At 48.7% G+C, this 27,246-nt stretch overlaps 1 protein-coding gene across 5 annotated transcripts; it reads left to right on the top strand.

Annotated features, from left to right (window-relative positions):
- Klhdc8a (kelch domain containing 8A) lies at window positions 1-27,246 on the top strand. 5 transcript variants are annotated; one of them, XM_046452216.2, is made up of 8 exons: window positions 1-175; window positions 8,310-8,342; window positions 10,619-10,761; window positions 20,446-21,025; window positions 23,625-23,789; window positions 24,009-24,224; window positions 25,064-25,165; window positions 26,213-27,246. In XM_046452216.2, exons 4-8 carry the CDS (start codon window positions 20,650-20,652, stop codon window positions 26,404-26,406), a joined length of 1,053 nt encoding a protein of 350 aa, XP_046308172.1. In that variant the 5' UTR covers window positions 1-175; window positions 8,310-8,342; window positions 10,619-10,761; window positions 20,446-20,649; the 3' UTR covers window positions 26,407-27,246. The 5 variants fall into 5 exon arrangements, with proteins under 5 accessions (XP_046308172.1, XP_046308171.1, XP_058437893.1 ...); XM_046452215.2 differs by lacking the exon at window positions 10,619-10,761; XM_058581910.1 differs by lacking the exons at window positions 1-175; window positions 10,619-10,761 and having other exon boundaries at window positions 8,017-8,342.

Genomic DNA, 27,246 nt, shown 5'->3' with positions numbered 1-27,246 from the left:
CTCCCTTCTTGAGTGAGCACGGAGCCCCAGCGCGCTGGAATGGATCCCCAATAAATCCCCTTCTGCAATTGCATGAGTCAGTGTCTTGGTGGTCTCTTCCTCCGACGCTTCGCCGGACCCTTACGCTTGAACTTTCAAGACCCTGCCTCAGCCTCCCAAGTCACTGAGATTACAGGTATGCACAATGCCCTACTATCTTTATCATTCTTTAAGATTACAGTAATCCAAAATGCTCTTGACAGAACACGCCCTGCAAGGCCCCTCCACCAATGAACTGATGTCAGTTCCTGACCCAGCCTTCCAGGACTAATGAACTTTGTATCTAAGTTGCTTATATAAATCTCTCTCTCTCTCTCTCTCTCTCTCTCTTTAATTTTTTTTTAGTTGTAGATGGACACAATACCTTTACTTTATTTGTTTATTTATTTATTTTTTAGAGAGAGAGAATTTTAATATTTATTTTTTTAGTTTTTCGGCAGACACAACATCTTTATATGTGGTGCTGAGGATCAAACCCGGGCCGCACGCATGGCAGGCGAGTGCACTACCGCTTGAGCCACTTTTGTTTATTTTTATGTGGGGGGGATTGAACCTGCCGCAGTCTGGCTGGGCACAAATCACTGAGGCGCCACAAAGCACTTGTATGTTCAAACAGGAAGCATTATTGCCCAAATTCCACCAGCACTCCACGCACACTCCCCAGGAACTCTCCCAGCTCTCCACCAGGCTCCGCCCCAACTCTCTGGGAACCGAAACTCAACAGGAACTCCAAAGTAGCAGGCGCCCAGGCAGCAAGAGCCGCCCTATTGCCCTATTGACAGCAAAGGTCTAATATACAACTGAATACACAATTTAACTAACCATCATCATCTCAATGGCTCCCTGGTGTCACCTTTCAACCATTCCCTCTGGCAAAATGCCAGGCATCATTCCAACTCGGCTGTGGCCCTCAACATGAACCCAGTGCCTCACGCATGCTAGACAAGCACTTTACCACTGAGCCACAACCGCATCCCTAAATCTCTCTTTTCGGTATTAAAAACTTTCCCTGCTTCAACCTCTTTGGATGCACCCATAGTTAACAATGGCATGTGTGTCCCATTTCAATGCTCTGTCATTCTCATATAAATATCATCATGCTTTGAAGACTCTCTCTGTGATTGTTATTCAGGTTGACACATGCTTCAACATATCTGTTTTTTGATTTTGCTGTTTGTGCTTTTGCAATCATATCTAAGAAACCAATGCCTACTCCAAGGTCATGAAAACGTAAGCTTATGTCTTCTCTTTAATTTTTGCACTTCCATTTAGGTCTTGAAGCTTTTCCTCTTAACTTTGCTCCTTTACTTTGTTATTTGGGAATAAAGACACAAACACATCATAACCCACAGATTAGGGAGGAATATGAAATGCCAGAGTAATTGGAATTTTGACTTATCTCTGGTCTTTCATAATCTGTGTGTTCTCCTGCTGCAGCTCTCCTTGTAATTAAGAATCAAATCACTTGGTCACGTCCTGAAAAATCTTGGTTTGTCAAAGTACCATAACTTCCCATGTCTGTGACCCTAGTTTGGGTCCTCATCTCATCTATAGGCTGTTTTGATAATCTTCTAAGTAGGCCAAGTTCCTCTCTCAAAAAACTTACTGGATTTTGTTGAAAACGAGTTGCTTATTAACTTGTTAGTGTATGAACTTTGCTAGAACAAGAACCATGTCTTTTTTTCTTTCTTTTTTGGTACAAGGAATTGAACCCAAGGGCACTTAACTACCAAGCCACATCCCCAGATAGTTTTTGTTGTTGTTGTTTGTTTGTTTTAATTTACAGACAGTGAAAGGATAAAAGAAATTGAAATTAAAATGTAAAGGACCAGGTTTTGTAAAGTTTCTAAGCTGCACTCAGAACCTGAAATTCCTGTGGCAGTTAAAACAATTCCCGGAACTGCCCATTAGATGTGTGTTGAAATCTCCCCTGACCACCTAGTTGCTTAACCACCCCCTCCCCGAGACCATGCAGTTCAGCATGTATACACCTTAGGGCTTAAACCAATCAGTTTGAATGTATACCCCTCCTTAGGACTGACCTATCACCCCCGCCCAACCTGTTCCCTCCAGTGAATGTACTAATCATGTTTAAGAGTTGTTATTTGATTTTCCCGTGGTGTACAGTGATTTGCTAAGGGAGGCTACGATGTATGTAGAGTCCCTGCCCTCTCCAAAGAATGTATATAAACTCTGCTTAAGTTGTTCTCGGGGCTCTTTGTTTTCTGCTCTTCTGAAGTGAGCTCTGAGCCCCAGCATGCTGGACCCCCAATAAACCCTTTGCTGTTGCATGAGACGGTCTCTTGGTGGTCTTTCCCTCCGACGTTCGCCCGACCTTTTCAACAGGTCTGTCTCACTGAGTTGCTAGGGCCTCTCTAAGTCGCTGAGGCTGGCTTTGAACTTGCAATCCTCCTGCCTCAGCCTCCTGAGCTGCTGAGATTATAGGCATCCACCATTGGTACCACGGATTATGGCTTTCTTTTTCACATTGTGCCCTTGGTGCTTGACATTGTGCTCAGTATATATAGTAGGTGTTCTTACAAAATATTGTGGAAAGGAAGACTGCATGGTCTCTTGACCTCTCAACTCCCAGCCTGGATCAAACCCATTTTTCAGACTACTGCTAGATTAATCCAAATCCAAATTACTCCATTTCACTCCCTTGCTTTAAAAACCCTCAAGGACTCCCCATGTGTAAACATCCAAATTTTAACTTGAAATTCTGTACTTTATCTGGCTTTCTAAAAGGCCTAGATCTTTCCTCCTCCTCCTCCTCCTCCTCCTCCTCCTCCTCCTCCTCCTCCTCCTTATTTTCTTTTTGGTACTGGGGGATTGAACTCAGGGGCACTCAACCACTGAGCCATATCCCCAGCCCTATTTTGTATTTTATTTAGAGACAGAGTCTCACTGAGTTGCTAAGTGCCTCGCCATTGCTGAAGCTGGTTTTGAACTTGTGATCTTCCTGACTCAACTTCCCAAGCCACCTGTGCCCAACTTAAAAGGCCTAGATCTTAACCTGCCATTCAAGCCAGGGCTCCTTGTAGCCCTCACAGTCTCCCTTCACTTGACTTCTCAGTAATCACAAGACATCTTTGGAGGTGGTCAAGTCTTGGATGAAATCTTGTCACTGCCACTTACTGTTTGACTCTGAATCACAGTTGCTTAAACGGTATAATCCACAGTATTCTCAACTGTAAAATGGGCGTGCTAATATTAACTTTACAAAGATACTTGCAGAGGTTACAAATAACATATTTAAGTTTCTGGAATATTGTAGGGACTTGCTGTTATCATGAGAGTGGTCATTTCCTCTTGTTATGGGTCCTTCATGTTTAGTAAATAAAAATAGAGAACACCTACTTCAATCTGAATTTTAATCTACAAATAATTTTTTAGTGTAAATATCCAAACTTTAACTGGAAATTCTGTATTTTATCTGGCAAGACAGAGTCTCAAATACACCCCAGTCCATACACATGAGTTTGAGGCTTCTTCGAAGGTCTGGCTCAAAGATCACCCCTCTCACAGGGCCTTCTGGCCTCCGCACATAGTTACACTTGCTTCTTCCCGTTCCCTCCCCAAGTGCAAGGAGAAGACCAACCAACCACGTGTCTTCCCGTGTGCTTCCTTCCACTCTGAAGATGTAGTCCCCGTGTCTCATCCACCCTTGAGCTTGGAAGCTCCCAGAGCACCCAGGCATAGCGGCAATGTCATCCCCTCTCTGCTTTCAGGAGGTGCCCATTAGATATTTGTTAAATGACAAAATAAGACTCGATCATCCTAAATCAGAGCTACTTTCTATTTCCATTTTCAGACTGTATTTTTCCCCCTCAAATATCCTGGGATGCACAGCACATGAGAATCACAGGCAAATTATATGGCTTTTAAGAGACTTAACCTGAAATCTTTCAATTTAGGAGAAAAGGAAGAAATGTTTATCCTTTTCCTTCTCTGGCCAAAGAAATGAGAGTTTATTAAGAAGGAAAAAGAAAAGATTCAGCCTCGACAACCACTGGCTACAAAATCCAATCATTATTATAGCTTTAAATGAGACCATCTCCATGTGACCCAACCTAGCTTTTCTTGCATGCACAGGCAGACAGAAGTGTCTCAGCATCTGTTTGAGTAGCTTTGTACTGGAAAGCAGAAAAATGAAATCTCCCAGGCACTGTTTGCCAGGGGATTTGCTCTCCTTCTTTGTCTGTTCCAATTAATCGTAGAGTGGCTGGAAGCTGCCCATTTTGTCTCTGGGTTCAGGCAAAAGGGAGAAATCTTCCAAAATAGCCTCCGAGATGGCTGGGCTCCCTGAGACAGGATTTAGGGGCGGACAAAGGAACCATGTGGGCACTTTATGAAGGGTGTCTGGACTGGGTGCCCTGTCATGTGGAAGGCATCTGCTCCTGCCATTTGCACATCTTACGGTAATCCTCTATTGATCGCTGCCTCGCTTGCCTTCCTGCCCACTTACGCATCCCTCCCCGCAGTGCCCTCTGATGTTCAGCCCCTCTTCTCCTGCTCTAATTCAATGGCTTCTAATTGGATGCTCTGCCTGGCTAATGGCTTCTACCCAACTGCAGGGCTGACATTTACTTCCTTGATTTCCACCCCTCCCTCTGCTCTCTGGCCTCCTTTGTGAGCAGAGCTTAAATTAGGTAGGATTCAGATCTGGCACCTTTTTATAATTCAGCTTGGGCCTCTTGTTTTTTGGATAGGGAGGGGGTGCCGAGCAGAGGAGAGCCTTGGAAATATATCCTGAGCTGATCAATCCTGACCCCTGCAGATAAGCCCGGCTTTGTGACTTTATCTGTGACACAGAATCCCAGCTGACTCTGGGCCACTTTTCCTTTGTTTGCTTTTTAACCTGGACCCCAGCCTGCTAATTTCAGCTGGAACTAACTTTGTCACGGAATATCAGGCTCTGCCCATAGAGCTACTGCTTGTTTTCATCATTGCAAAGGTTCTGGGCTGAGCATTAGGCGGCCTCACCCCCAGGATTTCATGTAGGGAACTGATCTAGGCCTGCAATTACCTTAGTGGCTCAGTTGTCACAATCTCAACACATCTTCTCTTCTCTATCCCTGGATATGAATATCTTTGGGAAGAGGAAAGTGATCCTGAAAGAATTTCACGTTTGAAGTGTCTTCATCAAACATCTTGACATTTGCCACTTTTATTTTTTTATTTCTATTTTTTATTTTTGGTACTGGAGATTGAACCTAGAGGTGCTTAACCCCTGAGCCATGTCCTTAGCCCTTTTTAAATTGTATTTATTTATTTTTATTTTGGGGGGGGTACCAGGGATTGAACTCTGAGGCACTCAACCACTGAGCCACATCCCCAGCCCCATTTTGTATTTTATTTAGAGACAGGGTCTCACTGAGTTGCTTAGTGTCTTGCTTTTGCTGAGGCTGGCTTTGAACTCTCAATCCTCCTGCCTCAGCCTCCTGAGCTGCTGGGATCACAGGCGTGTGCCACCACACCCAGCTCCTTTTTTTTATTTTTGAGACAAGTTCTCGATAAGTTGCTCAGGGTCTCACTAAGTTGCTGAGGCTGACCTCAAACTTTGCATCCTCAGGCCTCTGCATCCCATGTTGCTGGGATGACAGGCATGAGCCTTGGCACCAGCCTCTTACCCAATCTTGGAACCTCCAATGAAACTGGAAAGAAGAGCCAGTAGCCCCACAGGTTTTCTTAGAATGAACAGACCTAAAGTGAGCTTGAAATAATTCTCAGGTACGGATTATGGAATTTATCTATTTACTGACATTGCCCCATAGAACAAACAGAAGCAAACAGAAAGCCTCCCCTTTGTTTGGGCCATTTGGCAGCAAAGCTCCAATCTCTAGCCTCCTCCGGGCAGCTGTCATTCAGGCTGGCTGTTAGCTCACGGTTTATCCTCCATCTGCAGGGATCACTTTTACTTGATTCTTAATTATATTCTACTCCAGTCCCCGCACGCGCATGCACACACACACACACACACACACACTCTTCCTTAATTGGATTGGAGCGATCTCTTTCAGGCATTTCTAATGTGGTACACAGCTCATCCCTGGGCTGTTCTGATGGGCGGTTGTCTCCCTGGGCCAGCGCTTCATTAGGAGTGACAGCCTGCAGCCAATGGTCACCATGCTACCCTGTTCAGGGACCAAGGTGCAGCTTAGTAGGAAGTCGGGGAGACAAAGGGATGGTTGTGGTGGAGACATAATAGTGATAAAATGGCTACCGGAGGAGACGGAGGAAGCGCAGCCGAGTGCAGTTCACTTTCTTATATCAGGTTATGAAATTAGGAGCTGGGTTAGCACAGGCAACTCAGTTACCCGGGTGCTGCCTCTGCAGCTGACAGATTGATGTTCGAGCCTCAGGAAACATCCAGAATATCTGGATCTCTATAGGAGGCCCATTACCTACAAAATCAATATGGCCTGCACATAAACACCTCCTCCCTCAGCCTCCTCCTCCGCTTCCAGCACTCACTTCCCTTTTCCTCTCTTCCTAGGCAGAGGGCCAGGGATTTCAAAGGCAATGAATGTTTCCTATGTGGTAGATACTCACAGCTGATTTATCTGCTTATGCAAACTCATATTCTTTTAAATTGGGACATAGTGGTGGGGGTAAAGCTCAGGGGTAGAGCACTTGCCTAGCCCTGGGTTTGAATCTCAGCATTGCCCCAAAAAAGAGAGGGGGGTAATTTGCATATAATAAAATGCATTGTTTGGTGGGTAACCACCCCTCTGTCAAGTATAATTGCATAATTAATCCTCATATTTAATCTCCATGAGAGACTGGCATAACTGGCTTAATTCTATAGCTGAGGAAATGAAGGATCAGAAGGATTAACCACGGTAATAAAAATGGCCAACATGCTGAGCGCAGCCCTGCTCTTAAGTTCCTTACCATGTCACCTTGTTTCATCCTCCACGCCACCTCATTAGCCCCATTTTTCAGATGAAGAGACTTTCCCAAGGTCACACAGTTGAGTAGTTGGAGTAGAATTTCTGGCACTCAGTTTACATTCTTTCCCCACCAGTAACTTCTTGAAGAAGAAAAAGATTCTCCATGGTTAGATTTTTTTTTTTTTTGCTCCAAAAAGAAAATACCCCTAAATGGAGCTTAAAGTCCAAAAAAAAAGAAGCCTTGGTGGCCCCTGCCTGTGATCCCAGAGATTCAGGCAGGAGGCAGGAGGATTGCAAGGTGCACTTGGGCAACTAAGTGATACTCTATCGTAAAATAAAAAGCACTGGGGGTGTCGAGAAGAACACCCCCGGATTCAATCCCCAGCATCAGGGGTGGGGGGACTGGGAATGTAGCTCAGTGGTAGAGCATCTTTGGATTCAATCCCCTGCATGGTGTTGGGGATACGGTGGGAAGACACCGCATGTCCCACATCTATGTTAGCCCTTGCCCACTTTCTCAAACCCCAGGGCAGCCTGTTCTAACTTCCTGTCTAGAAAAGTGGCTAAAATGCTGGCCTCCTGGTCTAAGAAACTCCTGCCTGCAACAAAGTGGGGCGCAGCTCAACCTGGTGAAACACGCCACTTCATTGAATGAAACCAGCTTTGCAATCAGTGCTGAGCTTTTACTGGGGAACTGCTCACCCTCTCTGAATTGCTGATGACCCATCTAGGCACAGAAAAGCAAAGATATGGGTGGCTATTTGGAACCCTAATACAAAAAGCTTAACCCACAGCCCCACCCTGGAGGGAGGGAGATTGGCCGCCATTGAATGAGGCTTGAGATGGACATTTGCCCCTGGCACAAATGGGCAGCCTTGCAACGGACAGCCCCCTTTTCTCTTCCCTCCATTCTCTCTCATCTGCCAGAGGAGTCCAGCTCCCTAAATCTTCTTTTTGTTGGTTAGTTTCCATGGCAGTTATTGTCTGTGTGTGAGCGCATCCGCCCCCTCACCCTCTCCTCACAGAGCAGGCCCTTGCAGCTGAGACTCAGAGGGAGAGGCGCCCGCCCCGAGACAAGCCGAGGCGCTGGGCTCTGCTGGCCAGCTGAGGTCCTCCTGGTGGGGGACACAGCTCCGGGTGCTCAGGGACCCCCCCAGGCTTCAGAGCATTTGGGGGAGGCTGGCTGCATGCCCCCCACATAGGGACCTGGCTGTTTCCCAGTTCATCAGCCCAGACAGATGCAGTGGGCTCATCAGTCCTGGAGGAAGCCCTTGGGACCGCAGGGGACGTTGCCGACACTGCCCCCAGGAGCCAGTCTCTGAGCCAACACCTGCCAGACCCTCTCCAGCCTCCCCCCTCCTTTGTCTTTTGCAGATGATCACCCGCTGTCCTTTGCTCCCTGGTCAGGTAAGCTTTATTTCAATCTAACTATGCAGAGGGACGTCTTGGCCCCCCGAGGGCCTGCTGGGGGAATGGTTTTAGTGAGAGGAGGGTGGCCCAAGCCAGACGGGCTGGCACAAGGGAAGGCAGGAACAGGGTCTTCCAGGGGCCTCTCCTGCTCGGTAAACCTGTCTGGCTTTGAAGTTAAAGGTTCCTTCCCATCTGGTTTTAAACCAGCTAATTAAGTTCAAAGATCACTGCCCAAGCCACAGACTGACCTTCAGACAGCCAATACCTGAACTTCTGGCTTCTGGTCCCATTCAGCTCAACTTAAGGAGTATGTACTATGTAGCAGTTGTGCTTGGCTCTGAATGGGTTGTGCTTGGCAAGAATGACTCATCACATGGTTCCCATACCTTCAAAATGCTTACCATCTGGTAAGAAAAATAGAATACCTACATAGATGGGTGTGCAGACTCTGGGGCCAGGCAAACTGGGTTTCACACCTCCGTTCTGGCTGTGTGACCTTGGGCAAGTCGTTGGCCCTGAGTCTCAGTTTCTGCATCCGTAAAATGGCAGTAATAATAGTATCTACTTTATAGGCTCAATTATACACACACCCAAAACTTAGGTCAGCTCATGCCACAAATCAGCATGGCATACTTCTTAACTATGCTCACTATTATTCTTGGGTTCTTATGAGGTTCAAATTATGTAAAAGATGTAAGGAATTGGGCCTGGTGCTCCACATATCCGTGGTGGTTATTATCATGCAAGGCCACTGCAGTTATTATCCCACGTGCACAGTTACAGATCGGTTCCATAGAAGACGGGGACGGTTGCTCTTGTCTGTAGGTATCCTGCCAGCCTGGAGAAGGTAGCACCCAGGCTGAGCACCAGAGGAAGCAAAGCTTTTCGACAAGTAAGGATGAGGGCAGGAGACACAGAGCACAAAAGAATTGGAAAGTATCATGGTCACCTGGAGCCCAGGCACGGGGCTGGACTTTGGGCTCCCAGCATTTTTGAAAACAGGGTCACTTTTAGGGCAGAACACTGTGAATACTAGCACAAACATGCCAGCACAGGGACAAGAGGAAGATGGCACTCAAGAGAGCCAGACTGGGAGCCTGAGATCAGAGCTAGGTTCTGGCTGAGCTTTAGGTTGAACTGGGTGCTCTGGGACTATTTCTCACCTCTTTGAGTTTGTTTTTTCCTTTATGCAGGGGAAACAATACAACCTGACTTATCTCCTAGCTTTAACTACAATTATTAAAATACTACATTTGAATCTGGCGCAGTGGCATATACCCGCAAATCCCAGTGACCCAGGAGACTGAGACAGGAGGATCCCACATTGAAGGCCAGCTGGGCAACTTAGTGAGACGCTATCTCAAAATAAAAATGTGAAGAATTTGGGGTGTAGCTCAGTGGTTAAGTGTCCTAGTTTCCCTGGGACGAGAGGGACTGCATGTGAATATGAAATTATAAATCGTTTTGTAAAATGCCAAGTACTATTCTTCAAGATCAAGGAGAATTAGTGCATTGTCTACACACCATTGGGGGAAATTCGAAGGAATAAACCATTTAACAGGGAGACTCTTATAAATCGTTTAGAGCAATGTCTGACTCATAGCAGTAGCTGAATGAATGATCTCTCCCATAACTGATTAATTGACTCCCTTTATTCATGCATGCATTCATACACCCAGTGTTCCTGGAGTCCCCACTGAATGCCAGGCACTAGACCCAGTGATAGGAAAGAGCGGTGAATAAGACAGGCGGAGCCCTGCCCCGAAACACTTATCAGCAATTTGAGAAACTGCCAACCTGAGGACCTCCGGTGCCCTGCCCTAACTGCTTCTACCCCGCTGACCACTCTCCAGTGTTCCTCAAGGATTATTGCTGTTAGACATTGATTGATTTTAGTTGATGTTCAGCTCCCAAGACGTGCCCCTGGTCCTGGCATAGATCTTGCAAACACCTCCTCTCTGCCCTCTGGTGATGGGGAGTTGTAAGCGCTTTGCAGTAAACAGCTCAAAATTCATTACTCATAAATACCAAGCTTTCCGCTGCCTTCCACCACCCCGGAGATGAACTGAAGTGCCTTAATATTTAAAGAGAAATGAATTTGTAATTAGCACCTTAGCGTTGTATCAGAGCCATTCCGGAGGTTTTCTATTTAAATGCAAATTGAATCTTCCCAAAGGAAAGTTGGTAAGTGATGAAAATAGATAGCAAAGGATGAGGAAGCAGGAAGGAGGAGGGAGGTGGCACTGATGTGCAGTTGTCACTTTTACCCACAGCCCCACCCTGGAGGGAGGGAGATCTGCCGCCATTGAATGAGGCTTGAGATGGACATTTGCCCCTGTCACCACTGTTGATTCACTGCCTGTGACCCACACTTCCCTCACCTGAGGACCAGTCTCTGAGGCTAAGAAAGCCTGAGGTGAGGCCTGGGTCCCTAAAACCTAAGCCCCGATTTCCCTATCTGTTGATGGCAATGCCCAAACCAGCAGCCATGGGAGCTGCTGGAGATCATTTTAGAATCATGGCATCCTGAGCTGGGTGTGGTGGTGCATGCCCATAATCCCTGCAACTCACAACTCAGGAGGCTGAGGCAGGAGAATCACAAGTTCAAGGTTAGCCCAGCAATTTAGCAAGACCCTGTCTGAAAATAGGGTCCAGGGATGTAGCTCAGGGGTAGAGCATCCCTGGGTTCCCATCAGTACAAAAAAAAAAAAAATCATGGTAGCCTGAAAAACATATGAGAATTGAAGTCAGGCCAAACTGGGTCTGAATCTAGGATCATCTTCTTTTGGCGGGTACTGGGGTTGAACTCAGGGCTGCTAAGCACTTGATCTACCACTGAGCTACATCTCAGCCCCAGGATCCTCTTTTGACATCTGTAGGAAGTAGCTGAGCTCCTGATCTCCTTCGGTGCCTTTGCAATGGAAATGAAGCTACTAGTGCTCATTCCCCTTGAGATTGTTGGGGAGATTGTGTGATGAGCAGAGAAAAGGTGCCTGGCACACAGTAAGTACTCCACAACTGTTAGTTCCCCTCCATTGTCCCCAGATCCTGCTGTGTCAACATGACACAGTATGTGTGGCACAAGTGGTCAAGAAAAGGGTGTCATCCTCTTGTTACCTTAAAATAGCCAACGGTGGGTAGAAGGCATAAACATGGTCTATAAAAGGCCAGATAGTAAGTATTGCATGCTGTGTGGGCCACACGGTGCTGCGACTACTCTACACCAACGGGAAGGCCACACGGACGACACGTGAGCGAGGGAGGCTGCGTTCCTAGAGACTTTATTTATAGACACTGAGAAGTGAGTTTCACAGCATATTCTTGTATCCTGACGTATTTTCCCCCAGCCATTTAAAGATGGAAGGGCCATTCTAAGATGACACAGGTCATATAAAACCAGGCAGTGGGCCGGATTGGGTCATAGAGTCATTATCAACCTCTGTGCTAGGGGAGTACTGTGCCTATAATTTGGAAGAACCTGTTCTGAGGAACCTTGCAGGCTGCAGGGAAAGGATGGCACCTAATAAAAAATAAATAACTAGCCCTTTTTGGACCAGAACTCGGGAGGAACAAAGGACACAGAGGATTGCTGGTGGTGGTTCCTCCTGGGGCGCCAGCCATTAGGTCATGGAATGAATAGGGGTTACTCTGCTCCTTACCAGGTGATGCCCAGGGAAGGCCTGGTGACTCCTGGGCAATATTCAGGAAGCCACATTCTGTTGATAACAGGCTACAGATGGGTTCCTAAGGGCTCAGGCCCTGCTTCTCTTTCCTCAACCAAGGTAGCCATGCAGGTTCCCTGGGTTCCTCAAACCTCAACTCCACACCTGCCAGGTCTGGGAGTGGCTGTCAATGATAAGAAGACCTTGAGACACCCCCCAACACACAGCTTGGCCTGGTTCTCACCTTTCTGGTCTCTCATCTCTTAGACCTACACAACCCTCTCGCAGCCATCCATTACACCTCCCCTCCTCCTCTCTGTCCATAGCACAGAGGTGACGCAGGTCAGCACACCAGAGGGCAACCTGGCTGCCACAGCAGATTGCCCATCTCCCATTGGAGTGGGCTTCAAAGCAGGGTGCTGGATGCTGCTACTCTCCAACCACCCACTCCCCTCAACATGACTCTGCTTGGTCCTTCTTTGGGACTCTGGGGAGGAGGGGGTGTGTGTGTGTGTGTGTGTGTGTGTGTGTGTTGTGTAATGTGAAGCACTTAAGGGAAAGGATCTTGTTCCCCAGATAAAGTAGTTTTGCTCAGAAGAAGAGAGCATACAGACCCCTCCAGGCGGACAGACAGGAGGGAGAGCTCGACCTACCTCTCTGGTGCCCATGTAGGATGATGGGCTCTTGGAGGATAATAGAGGCTTGGGGTGAGGAACGAGACTGCCCCAAGGCCAAGACTAGAAGAGGCAGAAGAGGGCTAGAGCCTCCAAGGGTAACTGTTCTCATTTCCTGGCTCCTTAGAGGGCCCAGGCTGAGTGTCATCTCACACCAGTCCAATCTGTGGGCCCCCATTATTTCCTTCCCAGCCCCATAAAGTTCCCAGAGAGTTGGCTGTCAACTCTCCTCCTCTTAAAGTGAGTAGCAATGAACAAACTGAAGCCCAATATATGGTGCCCATCTGGAAATAAGAGGCAGTTCCAGCAAGTGGCCTCTGTGTCTTCTGAGTGGACACACCAGCCTTGTAACCTGAGTTTTGTTCCCCAGATAAAGTAATTTTGCTCAGAAGATGAACCCCAGTGAGAGGTGAGCAGGCCAGACTTTTGGTTAGGCCTTGATTCCAAAACAGGCCTGATCTGGACTCGCATAGTTGAGCTCCATGGAGCTGGGCTGTGGGTTTGTGGCCCCGCTCACTCTGAGACTGCCCCCTCCTCCGGTATGCACAGTATACACACACACACACACACACACACACACCATCCATGACAGGCAGACTGGCCCATCTGCCAATCAATCTTCCTTGTTGATTTCCCCAGCCGGAAGCAGCAGGGTTGGTGTGTAAATCATTCAGGGCCCTCTTTCAGCTCTGCCAGACACAGAGCTCTTTTTAATTAAGAAGAATGGAGGACATTGCTGGCTCTGGAAATGGCAATATTAACAGCATTTAAAGAGCTATGTTTGAGTGGGCCGTCCCACCCCCAGCCATCCTGCCTGCAGCCTCTGCTGCTCTGCAGAGCTGCCTGGATCCCAGGGAAGCCTCTGCTGCTCTCCGAGCTAGAAGGGAGAAGGATAAGGCCCCCTAGTGGCCCCAGCGCCCAGTCAGGCCCTTGCCTGATGAGCTGGGACAAATGGGCACATTTTCCTTCTAAGAGAAAAGGCTAGATTGCCATGTGATTTGAGTCCTTGAGTCCTCTGCCTACTGTGCCAACAGCTGTGGGAGACAAGAGGCACCCCAGAAATGTCAAACCCCAACAGGAAGCATGATTAGACTTCCAGATGGGTACCGAAGGTCTAATGCAGGCAGCCCGTTAACCACGGCTGCAGCTACCACAAGACTCCCCTTATCCTGGGCTGACTGGAGGGAAATGTGTGTAGTGGCAGCACCAGGACCAGGGGAAAGCCCCTGGCCAAGCCCCCTCTAGTGACTGCACCCTGGGTAGCTGTCAATGCTTGTGAGAGCACTTGGGGTCAGGTCAGTATGAATTCTTAGTTCCTAGAAGAATGTGAAGATGTCCATTCTAGAATATTCTGCTTTGTGACTATGGCCAGACAATTCTGTCTCTGGGAGTAAACATGGGATGCTGATCCTAGGAGACACCCCCAGCTGCTCTCTTCATCAAGTTCCTTCCAACACTGCAGATATTGAACGAATAGGACGCGCCCAGGGTGACACTGCTGGGTTATGACAAACATGGGCTAGAGCAGAGGTCTCCTGACTCTCCGCCCTGTGTCCATCCTAGTTCTAGTATCTCGCAGAGGTGACAGTAAAGGAAGTGATGCCATGGCCTCCCACCTCACTTCACACTGTTTTTTAAGTTTCTGACGCAGCTGATCAGGAAATTCTTCCTTGTTTCTAACCTGGTCCCCAAGCTTTGTATGAGCCAGGTTTTCTCTATAATTTTCTCGTGAAGTACAGGGCAGAAGCCGAAGTCTTTCAGAGAGTCCCCTTCCCACTGTCAATTTTATTGTGTGCACTAAGTAGCCAGAGTGTGCAGCTTTTCCAACCCTTTATTTCCCAAATTGGGCAGCTTCTGAGTCTGAAAACCAAGGGGACCCCTTTCCCCACTCCATCACCCCTTACCTCAATCCCATTTCACCTAAATCAGTGAGCAATAGGCAATTGCTCACAGATAGAGACAGTTCTTAACTGAAATCCATTAAGTCCCCCTATGATACAATACCTGTGCATAGGCAGGGAAGGAGCAGAGAAGGTTCTTGAAGGAATGGGCTAACTCAACTCTCTAATAAAGGCTGCTGGTCAGGAGGGGGAGCCCTAATAGCACAGCCATTCTGCTGGATTCCACCCCTGGGGCAGCTGTCCCACCAGAACAGCTTATGCAGATGCAGATTATGGCTCTGACCTGCAGCTGTGCCACACTATCTCCCATCAAGTGCCCTTGAACCCTAAATCCTTTTTCTGGGCTGATGTTTGTTCTGGGCAAGAGAAGCCCATAAGGGGGCTTGTCCAGGCTTGAGGGGAGGACCCACCCCTTCCCCTGGACAGCTCCAGGGCTCCCTGGATCCTAATTGGAGTCGTCATCTTTCTTCCCATCCCTGCATACATCCAGGCTTTTGATTAGGAATGAGGTAATTATCCAGATGTTCTGCACATCAGACTACAAGTTAGGCTGCAGTGGAAGAGATCTCAGTTAGCAGGAGGGAACATATCCTGGGAAGGCTGCCTAATTTGTAAAATTGGCTCCTACTCCTTAGAGCACACTGGCTCCAATAGGCAGCAAGTTGGAGGTACAGAAACTTGCCATCCCAAGGGGAAGAAAGAAAACCAACCTTTTGGGAGTACCTAGGATGTACCCAGGAGCTCTGCAGGGCATTGCCTTCCTCCCACTCTGCAGAAAGAAGATTTTTTTTTTTAATTTCCTTGTTGCAGACTAGGAAACTGACTCAGGGACAGAAGTAAGTAACTTGTTCATGGTCACAGAAGGGGCGAAGCCAGGATTTAGACTGAGTCTAATTCCAAAGTCCACGAAATTTCCCACTACCTTATAATATGCAGGGCACTGCAGAAAGACAACCATAGAGAAGGTGGTTTTGGCTTGGACACTTACCCCAGTGTCCCTCTAGCCAGCATGGCACCTTGCAGGGGCACTCAGGAGGTGCTTACTGACAAGGGTCAGGCCTATTTCTAGGGAGGGAGAAGGAGATTCTGTGGTAACTAATACTTAACTCCTCTTTCTCCCATCCTCTCAAATGTGTCCTCTTCTTGGCCCTCCAAACCCACCCTCAGATGCTCCATCAATAGGCTGCAGGGAGAAGCTGCCTCTGTGTTTTCCGCACTCCAGCTTCCCCATAACCTACCTCAGGACTCATGAAGACAGGATCCTGCTGAATACCTAACAGCTGCTCCATAGACACTGAGTAAAGATTCATTTTATTGTATGTAAATCAGACCTCAACAAATTCAAGATATGACTAAAAAAAAAAAACTGTGACTTTCTGGAGCTGAGCATGTCCAAGTTGGATTGATGCGTCAATATCACAGTAATAAGCAGGGCGTGCTTGCACACACCTGTACTCCAAGTGACTTGGGAGGCTGAGGCAGGAGGATCATGAATTAAAAGCCAGTCTCAACAACTTAGCAAGGTCCTAAGCAACTTAGAGACTCTGTCTCAAAATAAAAAAATGGAAAAAAAAGGGCTGGGGATGTGGCTCGGTTGTTAAGTGGTACCAAAAATAAATAAACAAATATATATATGTGTGTGTATGTGTACATATATGTATATTCCATTGATCCCAAGGATTCTCTACCACTGAGCTACATCCCCAGCCCCTTTTTAAATTACTTTTTTTAAGACAGGATCTCACTAAGCTGCTGAGGCTGACTTTGAACTTGTGATCATCCTGCCTCAGCCTCTCTGAGCAGCGGGGATTATAGGTGTGTGCCACCAAACCCAATTCCAAAGTCCCTAATCTTTAGGGACTTTTTTGATCTTTCTTTTCCTATGTAGCCCCTCTTTCCTTCCTCACCCTCTTCCCCTCCCACCACAGTAAAAAGTCCAATACTTTCCTTGTTTGTTTTTGGTGTTTTGTTTTAGGGCTCATGCACGCTAAGCACACAGTCTACCACTCAGCTACGCTTCCAGCCCCATCAAACATTTTTTGGGGGGGTCTGGGGGGAGACTGGGCATTGAATCTAGGGGTGCTTAACCACTGAGCTATATCCCAGCCCTCCTTTCTTTTTTTAAAATATTTTTTAGTTATACATGGACACAATATCTTTATTTTGTTTGTTCATTTTTTATGTGGTGCTGAGGATCGAACGCAGTGCCTCACATGTGCGAGGTAAGCATTCTGCCACTGAACCACAACCCCTACCCGCCCCCCTTTCTTTTTAAATTTTTTATATTGAGACAGGACCTCACTAAGTTGCTGAGGCTGGCTTTGAACTTGCAATCCTCCTGCCTCAGCCTTCCGAGTCTCCGGGATTACAGGTGTGCACCACCACACCCAGCCCCATCAAACACTTTTCAAGGAACAAGAGAAACTCAGGCCTGGTACTACACAAGATCTTAGAGCAAGAAGGATGCAAATTTGGATGAGGAAGAACTTCCTAATTGGGAAGGTGGTTATACACTGGAATGGGATGGTGAGAGAACAAAGGGACCACTGGTCTCCCCTTCTGCTTAGCACTCCTGAAGGCCACAGCTTGGTTCACTCAGCCCCGGCATGGAAACTGCAGGTGACTCAGGGAATCTTAAGTGGTGGTTGCTAGGTTACAAGCTTCTTTAATGTGCACTCAATGTAAGTACTAAAGGATGTCACCTGGCTAGGAGGACGAGCCATGGGGGAAGTGTTGGGGGAGGTGGAAACAAGCCAAGACTTCCAGAATAGACAATTAGGCCATGGCCTAGAAGTCTCCCTGTCCTTAGTACTTTTCCAAAGGCCCAAGTCTCTAGACCCCATGGTCTGTGTAGTGGGCAGTGCCTGTAGGATATGAACATTAGTCGAGAATGGGAACCTGTCCAGGGGCTGATCTAGGTGCTTCCCTAGCTGTGTCACCCAGTACAGACAGTACAGTACAGGCAGTGGCTAGAATCCCCTTGGGGGTCTGGGCTCCTTCCTTCTCTGCAGTTGGACAAAAGTCCAGGAGCCAGATGAGAGTGGAAAAACCATTTTCCTTTAATAATGCACATTTTTTTTTCATTTGTGGTTTAACTGTGATAAAGTGGACAGGCACTGGATTTGAATTTACAACCTAGCCCACCCCTAATGATTTGCATTGTCATAAATAAGCCACTTCACTAAGTCTCAGAGTCCTCATCTGTAAAGTGTGGATACTGAAACCTGCTCTAGCAGCCTCTCCCAGGGTTGTTTCAAGATTGTGAGAAAGTAGATGGCTGATGGCTTAGCTTATCTCTTTGAGTGACATAAATATAAAGTATGGAAGTCTGTATATCTACTTGTTAATCTGTTCCAGCTGTGTGGAGATACAAGAAGCCTGGCCTCACTAATTGTGCAGAAGGCTCAGCGGACCAGCAAGGCTGAACACAGACCCCCAAAAAAGCCCCTTTGAGAAGGACCTGTGGCTTTCAGCCTTCCTGGTCACCCCAGGCTGATTTTGTAAAGAATGGTCAGGTTGAGGTAAGGGGTTTGTTCCCTATTCCTTTGGGTAGACTAGGAAAGGGAGGAAGGAAATGTTTGATGATTCCTAGAAAACTTCATTAATTCAGAAGGTATAAATTTTTCATTTAATTTTTAGGTGTAGTTGGACACAATGCCTTTATTTTACTTATTTTTATGTGGTGCTGAGGATCAAATCCAGGGCCTTGCACATGCTAGGCAAGTGCTCTACTGCTGAGCTACACACCCCCCCAGAAGGTATAAATTCTTATTGAACAGAAAAAACAGAACACAATCTTCTTCTGGAGAAGGTCTAAGGGTGTTCATTTTATTAAGTACGAGAATTTAAATTTTAAAAATAGTGGAATTGTTAAGAGTTCAAAATACTCTTGTGTTGATATTTTCATTTCAAGAAGTCATAGAAACAGTAATGATATTAATAGAAATTTACTAGGTAGGCCCTTTGATGTGTCTAGAGGTATAGTGAACACTTCCTAAATGTTATCTTATTTAATCTTCACAAAAACCTGCAAGGATACAGCCATACAATGAAATGCTACAAAGAAACAGAAAAGAATGAACTATATTGATGCATTCAACAACTGGCATGGATCTCCAGGGAGTTACATATGTAATGGTACATATGTCCCATTCTATTTGTATAATATTCTTGAAATGACAAGTTTATGGAAATGGAGAGCAGATTTCTTTCTAGTTACCAGGGACTGGGGAAGTGGGAGGCAAGTAGGTCTGGCATAAAAGGATGATATGAGGGATCCTTTTGGTGACGGAAATATTCTGTACCTTCACTGGTCAATTTCAATCGCCTGGTTGTGGTAATGTCATACTATAGTGTTTTGAGTTTCAAATGAGGGAAACTGGGTAAAGAGTCTTTTTTCTAACAACCAAATGTGAAAGTATAATTATTTCAAAATAAAAAGTCTAACTGAGAATATATGTAAGGAAACCAAGACTCAGAGTAGTTCAAAACTTTCAGAGCCAGGATTCCATCCCAGGTCCATCAGGCTCCCAAGCCTGGGTGTTTGGAAATACAGCTGTACTGGAGGTAAACATAACAGTCCACCAGACCTGGTGGTCCACTGTGTAATTGGCACCTTTATGGCTGGAGACCATAGTCCTGAAAAGTGTATTTGAGAGGTTTGAAAGGATTACCTGTACAGCTCTGTGGGTTTGTTCCAAGGACCAAGATATGATAATCAGGTTTCCCCTTTCTGTGACGTGGGTGTGTCCCAGGTGCTATATGAGAGAAAGACAGAAAGGGACCTCCAGTGTGTGTGCCTATGTTGGTGTCTCTGGTGCTGTGTCGCCTATCTGTGCATTTGTCAGTTGCTCTGTAGATCGTGGATGTGTCCATTTCGGGGAGGGCAATGCGTAGTTATGTATATGCGTGCAGGTTGTGTTCAGATGTACCTGTGTTAGATCTTCGTGTCACTCCCACGGAATTTGTTTCCATGAGGTTAAACCATATGCTAATACCTCCCCCAAAGCAAAGCCAGCCTGTCACGAACTGGGTCTGTGTACTGTAGACAAACTGGGTAATTGGACTCTCCGCCTCCTCATCCAAAACAAACACTCGCAAATGCCCGCCCCCTCGCTGGAGGGAGTCTGGTCCTGTCATCTTGGTACATGGCTCTAGCCCCCCCGTCGTCCCCCCCCCCCCCCCCCGCTTCCCTTGGCCCTGTAGACCAGGTGAGCGCCTCGGGCCGCCAGAGCCCTTCCCTCCCCCGCCGCCCGGCGCAGGCTGGGCTTATGTAAAGAGGCCGGGGCTCGCTCCGCCGCTGCGCGCGATTCCTGCACAGGTGTGGCGCCTGCGGGTGAAGCTGCGAGCCGAGCCGGCTCGCCGGCCTCCTCCCCGCCCGCAGCTCCGCTGCTCCTTCCTGCAGCTCATTTGTTCTCGTCTGCTTGTGCGACAGCGGCGTGCGGACTGGGGAAGGACAGAGCGCCCTCTCCCCCGTTCCCCGCGCCGCCGGGCTGGGGCTCCGGGCGCCCGGGGGATGCACTGTCTACTCGCCGCCGCGCTGCTCCGGCCTGGCAGTGTAAGTGGCGCGGGGGTGTGAGCACCGAGATGGCCAGGCGGGAGGCTTCTACGCTGACGGATGTCACTCCTTCCTTCCCAGGGGTGGTCCAGCGCCGGGAACCCTTGAGAGCCCCGGAACCTGCGCGCGCTCAGGCGGATTCCCAGACGCGCGGGGACGGGGGCAGGGGGACAAAGCAGGGTGGGGCGGGGTGCCACTGTGTCTCCCTTTAAAGTTGGCGAGAAGCTGTGGAGGTCGCCCTTGCGCCCGCCAGCCGCAAGGGCGTGTGGCCCCAGCTGCCCTTGATTTGCCCGATTCCTCCCGCAGGACCAGGCTTGGACGCCACCGGACCGCTGAGAATTGAGGGACGGTGAGGTGCTGACCGGCGTCGGGCTGGAGCAAGCCAGCGAGATGGAGGCGGCAAGAGGGGACAGGCAAGAGGGATCAGGCGCGGAGTAGTCCGCAAATCCCGGGCTTGAACTTCCTTTAGCGCTGCGCTGGGACGGGGCGGGCAGGGTCCCCGGGGCTGCTATGGAGGTGCCTAATGTCAAGGACTTTCAGTGGAAGCGCCTGGCGCCACTTCCTAGCCGCCGGGTCTACTGCTCCCTGCTGGAGACCGGGGGACAAGTCTATGCCATCGGGGGATGTGATGACAATGGTGTCCCTATGGACTGCTTTGAGGTCTACTCCCCTGAGGCCGACCAGTGGACCGCCCTGCCCCCTCTGCCCACAGCCCGGGCAGGGGTGGCAGTCATCGCCCTGGGGAAGCGGATCATGGTGATCGGGGGTGTGGGCACCAATCAGCTGCCCCTGAAGGTCGTGGAGATGTACAATATTGATGAGGGCAAGTGGAAGAAGAGGAGCATGCTGCGTGAGGCTGCCATGGGCATTTCTGTCACAGCAAAAGGCAAGTGAGGCCAGGGCTGAGGGTGGGTGGATTGAAGAGAGTAGGGGGCCTGGGGAAATGGAGAGAAACCAACACTGATTTGGGAATGCACGATCACATTCCTGATTCCACTTCACGTTATTGATCCTCACAGTGGACGTCAAAATAGGAGATCCACTGCCCTTATTTACAAATGGGAAAAATGAGGCTCAGCAAGTGTCTAGGAATTCCAACTGATGGCAAAAGTCCACTTTGGCAGCTTCCTCCCAACAAGCGGGACAGGCCTCTGCCAGAGGGGAGAGTCAAAGTGTAGTCTGTGGGGTTAGGTGCATTGTCCCCGCAGACATTCAGCTAAATTACCATCCCTCCCACTGGCCACACTCCTTGCCCTGAAACCTGCCCTACCTGTCACTACCTCTAAATTCCTATTTGGGGTGCTGAGGATGTTCACTCCGTCCTTGCACCATCACCAAAGCCCCACTAGGGGCCCTTGGGACTGATTCAAGGATTTTTTTCTCCCCTTCCCTTCTGTCTCCCAGTCTCAGCGGTGCCAAGTAGAGACCAGAATGTCCCTGAGGGTTGTGTTCTCCAAGTTCACCAAGTTTTCAAGCATGCACATGCTGACTATATGGTTCTAAGATTCTCATTTCACTTTCTCAAAGTCCCTTGTTTTGTTCCTTTTTGGCCTACTATAGCTCAGAGCATGGGGTGGGAGCAGAGTCCAAAAGCTCTTTTGCTAAAACACAGAGTTTTAGAAGAAATGGTCAAATAAGGAGTTAGGAGATTCCAAATTCATACACACGTGCGTGGGCAGCATAGGCATGCAGAGGGATGTGAAATCCACCCCCACCACCAGGCACTACCCCTGCCTCCCTTGCTTAAACCACCCCACCTGCCTGTGAGGCCCACCATAGGTCAGAAACCACTATTTCCTTAAAACCTGCCCAGTCCCTGGCACAGTCGTAGGCCTCAGGATGGAAGGTGGAAGGAAAGAGACGGAAGATCTGGTCCCTGCCTTCAGAAGCTGAGGTCTGACACACTGAAGGTACCAGGGTATAGCTCTAGCCCAGAGTCCCCTAGGATGGGGTGGCTAGTGGGGTTTCTATGACATCCCAGTAAAGATAATGGAAGATACCGAGGTCCATGGGGAACCCAAAGGGGGGAAAGAGTACCCTTCATTCCCTGTCCTCAATAAACTGCTGAAAGGTTAAGAAATAACATTTACCACTGATGTTTTATCCACTTTTGATCCTCACAACCTGTCCAAGGAGGTAAGTGCTATTTTTATCCTTAGTTGCTTATTTATTTTTGCTGTGCTAGGGATCAAACCCAGGACTTTATGTATGGTAGGTAAGCATCTACCACTGAGTTACATCCTCAGACCTTCATCCTCGTTTTAGAGAGGAGCAGTGTGAGGTCCAGAAAGGTTAAGTCACTGGCCCAAGTTTTCACAGCTAGTAGGTGATGTCATGTCTCTGGCATTGAATGGATTCAGCAGTTAAGAAGCATTTACATGCATGGGTGTCAGGCACTGTAACAGATTCTGGGACTACAGATTAACAGATTCTCAAGGACCTACAGTCTATTGGAAGAACAAAGATCCAAAGATGATTTCAGTGATATATGGCAAGGAGGGTGATGGAGGCACTAAGTGGTGCCCTCAGCCCAGCCTTGCAATTCAAGAGACCCAGGTGAATCTGAAAGGAGGAGTCAGAATTGAAAACAGAATGGTGGGAGTATGGAATGAATGGGAGGATTCCCAAGAGGAGGAGTTTCAGGTAAGAGGGGAGGGGTGGAGCATGCAATAGGTTAGTTATTCCTTATCAGGCCCCATTGAATCCCAAGAAAACACAAATGCTTTGCCATCTGTGGTGCAGTCTGTCAGGGAGGTCCCTGAAAGGTCACCTATAGCCAAGAGCAGTGGAGAGAGGGAGGGGACTCCTTCTCAGAACGCCCAGATCCTTGCCAGGCGGTTTCTTAAAGAGGCCAAGTCTCTCTCCTCAAGTGTCACCCTCATTCAGTTCTGGCCCTGTCCCCCCTCATTCAGTTCTGGCCCTGTCCCATTAATGCAGGGTGCCTCCTGGATCCCTTGGCATCCTCAATTGGTGAAGAAGGATGGCATTCGCGCATAAGGGTGGCAAAGAAAGCAAAAACGAGACAGTCCAGTGTCCCATAAGGCCAGTGACAGTGGGGCTACCCTTGTTTCTAAAGGCCCTGCTCTATCTAGAGAGTTCCAGGTAGGGGTGGCTTGAGCACAGGCTGCAGCTGGAGGACATAAGAAGAATTCCTCTTCCCTTTGGCTTCCCCTCTGGTTGCCCAAGAAGAAAGGCAGCAGAGGGCCAAGACCTGTAAAGTGCTGTAGACCTCACCGCAGTCTCTCTGTGGAAGACCTAGAGTTTGGAGCTTAGCCAAGGGCTGGGCACCAAGAAGGGCTAAGGCATGCAGTCCCACTTTGGCTTCAGGAAAACCCAGGCTCAGCTGTGACAGGGTGGTTGAATGGTGCCATCAACCACAATGACAGATGTGGTTCACTCTGGCAGAGCATTGGTTGGAAACAGCCTGGCTCTGTCTCCTGGTGTCTGTGAACTAAGCCAGAAGTGTGTGTGACCTTTCTTCTTAGATTACCGAGTGTACGCAGCAGGCGGGATGGGCCTGGACCTCCGTCCACACAACCACCTCCAGCACTATGACATGCTCAAGGACATGTGGGTGTCACTCGCACCCATGCCTACCCCGAGATATGCTGCCACCTCTTTCCTCCGAGGCTCCAAGATCTACGTGCTGGGTAAGGATGGGTCATCTCCCTTGGGTTGGTTCTCCTGGGAAACTGTGCCCATGGGCTGAGCAGCTCCTTGGCACTGGGTGTGTGGGGGGGTAATCATGTTGCCCCAGGCCTTAGCTAGCCTCTTGGATGAATGGGTGACAGTCAGAAGAAGACCCCAGCCCCTGTCCTCAGGGACTACTCTTCTGCCCACCCCCATCTACCACCCCATATGGCCTCCAGGGGGACGACAGTCCAAGTATGCAGTCAATGCCTTCGAGGTCTTCGACATCGAGACTCGCTCCTGGACCAAGTTCCCCAACATTCCCTGTAAGCGGGCTTTCTCCAGCTTTGTGACCCTGGACAGTCACTTGTACAGCCTGGGAGGCCTTCGGCAGGGTCGGCTCTATCGGCAGCCCAAGTTCCTGCGGACAATGGATGTGTTTGACATGGAACAGGGTGAGCTGAGCGCCAGCCTGCTCCTTGCTCTTGCAGGACTCTGGCTGCTTTCCTCCCTTCCAACTGACCCCTACTGCCCACATCCCACCCTTCTTTCCAGGTCACTTACCCAGCAGGGTGAGCCCTTAACGCAGCACCCAGCACCCAGCACCCGGCCCTTACCCAGTGCCCAGCCCTTACCCAGAACCACTAATGGCTACTCTTGGGGTCAGATTCTTTGATCTGTGCAGGGCTCCCTTTTGCCTGGTTGGTTGTTTTCATCAAAGCCTGTTCTACTTGTTATTTCTTCTTTGAACATTATCCATGCAGGACCAGGCCAGGGAGGGATTTCACCTACATTTTGGGCACCAGGGGCACTCAACACTGAGCCACACCCTCAGCCCAATTTTGTATTTTATTTAGAGACAGGGTCTCACTGAGTTGCTTAGCACCTCGCTTTTCGTGAGGCTGGCTTTGAATTCAGGATCCTTCTACCTCAGCCTCCTGAGCTGCTGGGATTACAGATGTGCACCACTGTGTCTGGCTGGATCTCACCTATTTTTAACTGGTGGAGAAACAGGGGTCCCAATGCTCACCACCTTTATCAGCCTCCTCTCCAGCATAAAGCCTGGGAAAACTGAAGTAGAGCAGAGGATTCATGGTGGGGATCGTGGTCCCTTAGCTTGCAGCAAGATCAGGAGAGGGCAGAGGTCAGAAGATGTCATTTCAAACAGCAAGGGGTGCCATGCACACCCTGAGTATAAGGGTAATGGAAGGGACTCACTGCCCAGGGTAAGAGCCATTTGGGATTTCTCTGTATTTGGTCAGCATCTGATTCCCTCCCTCTATCCTGCCTGTAGGGGGATGGCTGAAGATGGAACGGTCATTCTTTCTTAAGAAACGACGGGCAGACTTCGTGGCTGGTTCTCTGAGTGGACGGGTCATAGTGGCTGGGGGACTTGGTAAGGATGGAGTTCTAGGATGGAAGGCACTGTGGTTCTGGTACTCCTGGATCCTTGGCACTTTGCATAAGTAGCAAAGGGTCTGGCCCTCGCACTGTACCCGCCCGCCACTTTATTCTAAATGATTCAAAACACTCCCCGCCTCCTGGCCTAGACTTCACTTATCAATGTGGTCATTCTGCCTTGCACCAGGGAAACAGGCCCAGAGAGTATAAGGAACACACTGATCACTATGTAACCTAGGCTTGCTGAAGCACAAATCCCTGGGGCCCTATCTGGGAATGACTAGAGACAAAGTCCAGGGGGAATCAGCCTTCATCCTTCTCTGGACTAGCACCAGATATTCAAGGCATTCCTGGAATACCCAGCTCTATTGAAAAAGATCAGATAGAGCTCCATTAGGAAAGAATCCGATCAAATAAATTCTTCTAATGAATTGTGAATTTGGTGTGTTTCCCTCCCAGAGATTATTGATATTTTGAAGGAGGGACTCCAAGAGGAGAAAGTCCAGGGTCGTCAGGGCAGAGAGACACAGGCAGGGGGGTTCCAGGTACCCCACGTTTACTTAGTGTGGACATACTCACACTTTACTCACGCATGAAAGACAGTATAAGCTAGGCCATGGGGTAGCTTTTTTAGTGACGAGCAGGAGGGAGTCAGTAGTGCTCTAGAAACTTGTTGTAAAAACCAGAGTTTGGAGGGCTGGGGATATAGCTCAGTTGGTAGAGTGCTTGCCTTGCATGCACAAGGTCCTGGGTTCAATCCCTAACACACACACACACACACACAAAAAAAAAAAAAAAAAAAAAAACCAGAGGTGGAAAAGAAAGTTTACCCTTAAAGACCTTAAAAGATAGGGAGACGGTAGGTAGGGAGCTACTGGCCCAGGACAGGGAAGAGGGAAGCATCCCATAGCCAGGAAAGTTGAAGTTGCTTGGCTTTTGCTTTTGGGTTCCCAAGGGAGGGAAGAAGAGGCGAGTAACCTCGGGGCATGGACTCTTGGCAGCCGGACTCTTTTGTAAGATCTGATTCCCTTGGTGTTTTCAGGAAACCAACCCACTGTCCTGGAGACCGCAGAAGCATTCCACCCAGGGAAGAACAAGTGGGAGGTCCTCCCTCCCATGCCCACGCCCCGCTGTGCCTGCTCCAGCATCACCATCAAGAATTGCCTCCTGGCTGTAGGGGGTGTCAACCAGGGTCTGAGTGACGCAGTGGAAGCCCTGTGTGTCTCTGACTCCTAGCTGTCCTGGGCCCAACAGCTTTGCCTGGGATTGTATCACTCCACTGTCTACACGAGGAGAGGAAAGGTCTTGTCAGAGCCGTTTGGGCTACTTCCCAGGATGCCAGCTATTGTTCTTTCCCCAGCTCTGGACTAGTTTTGAGGGTCTCTTAGGATAAAAGATGGAGAAGGATGGGGGTGGGGGTCTCAAACCTTTTTTTTTTTTTTTTTGACCAGGAATTGAACTCAGGGGCACTTACCCACTGAGACAAATCTCCAGTCCCTTTTTATGTTTATTTTGAGACAGGGTCTCCCTAAGTTGCTTAGGGCCTCGCTAAGTTGCTGAAGCTGGTTTTGAACTTTCAGCTCTCCTGTCTTCATCTCCGAGGCTGCTGGGGTGACAGACATGGGCCACCATGCCCAGCCTCAAACCTCTTATTTCTCCTTTGGTTTACATCCTTTCCTTATTTGTTCATCAATTTGACCTTCCCTGGACCTCATTAGATCAGCAAGAATTGGCCTCAAAGCTCGGGAAAGGAGGGTGGGGGCTCATATTCCCAGTCCAGGCCAGCAGCCCCTGCAGGAAGGATCCTTCCTCTCAGGATCCTTGCTGCAGGTGTGATGATGGGGAAGGAGAAAACACTGAGCCCTGTGTCTGCTCTGAGCCCCCATCTCCTCTCTGCATTTTTCCTTCTGCCCTCCTCCCTCCAGAGGCCTGGCTCTTTTCTCCCTGATGCCCCCAGAGTGTTTCTGTGTGAAACTTTCTCATTTACACTGTGGCATCAAAATCCACAAAAGATGGATTTCTTGCACTCTGATTAATCACAGCAGCACAATGATTAAAATCTATATTCCTATCTTC

This window comes from Marmota monax, unplaced genomic scaffold (assembly GCF_021218885.2).
Source record: "Marmota monax isolate L192 unplaced genomic scaffold, Marmota_monax_Labrador192_F-V1.1 WCK01_AAM20220418_F8-fsc00105, whole genome shotgun sequence".
Lineage (NCBI taxonomy): Eukaryota > Metazoa > Chordata > Mammalia > Rodentia > Sciuridae > Marmota > Marmota monax.
The sequence above is the reverse complement of the archived record's forward strand: the minus strand, read 5'-3'. Positions and strand labels throughout refer to the sequence as shown.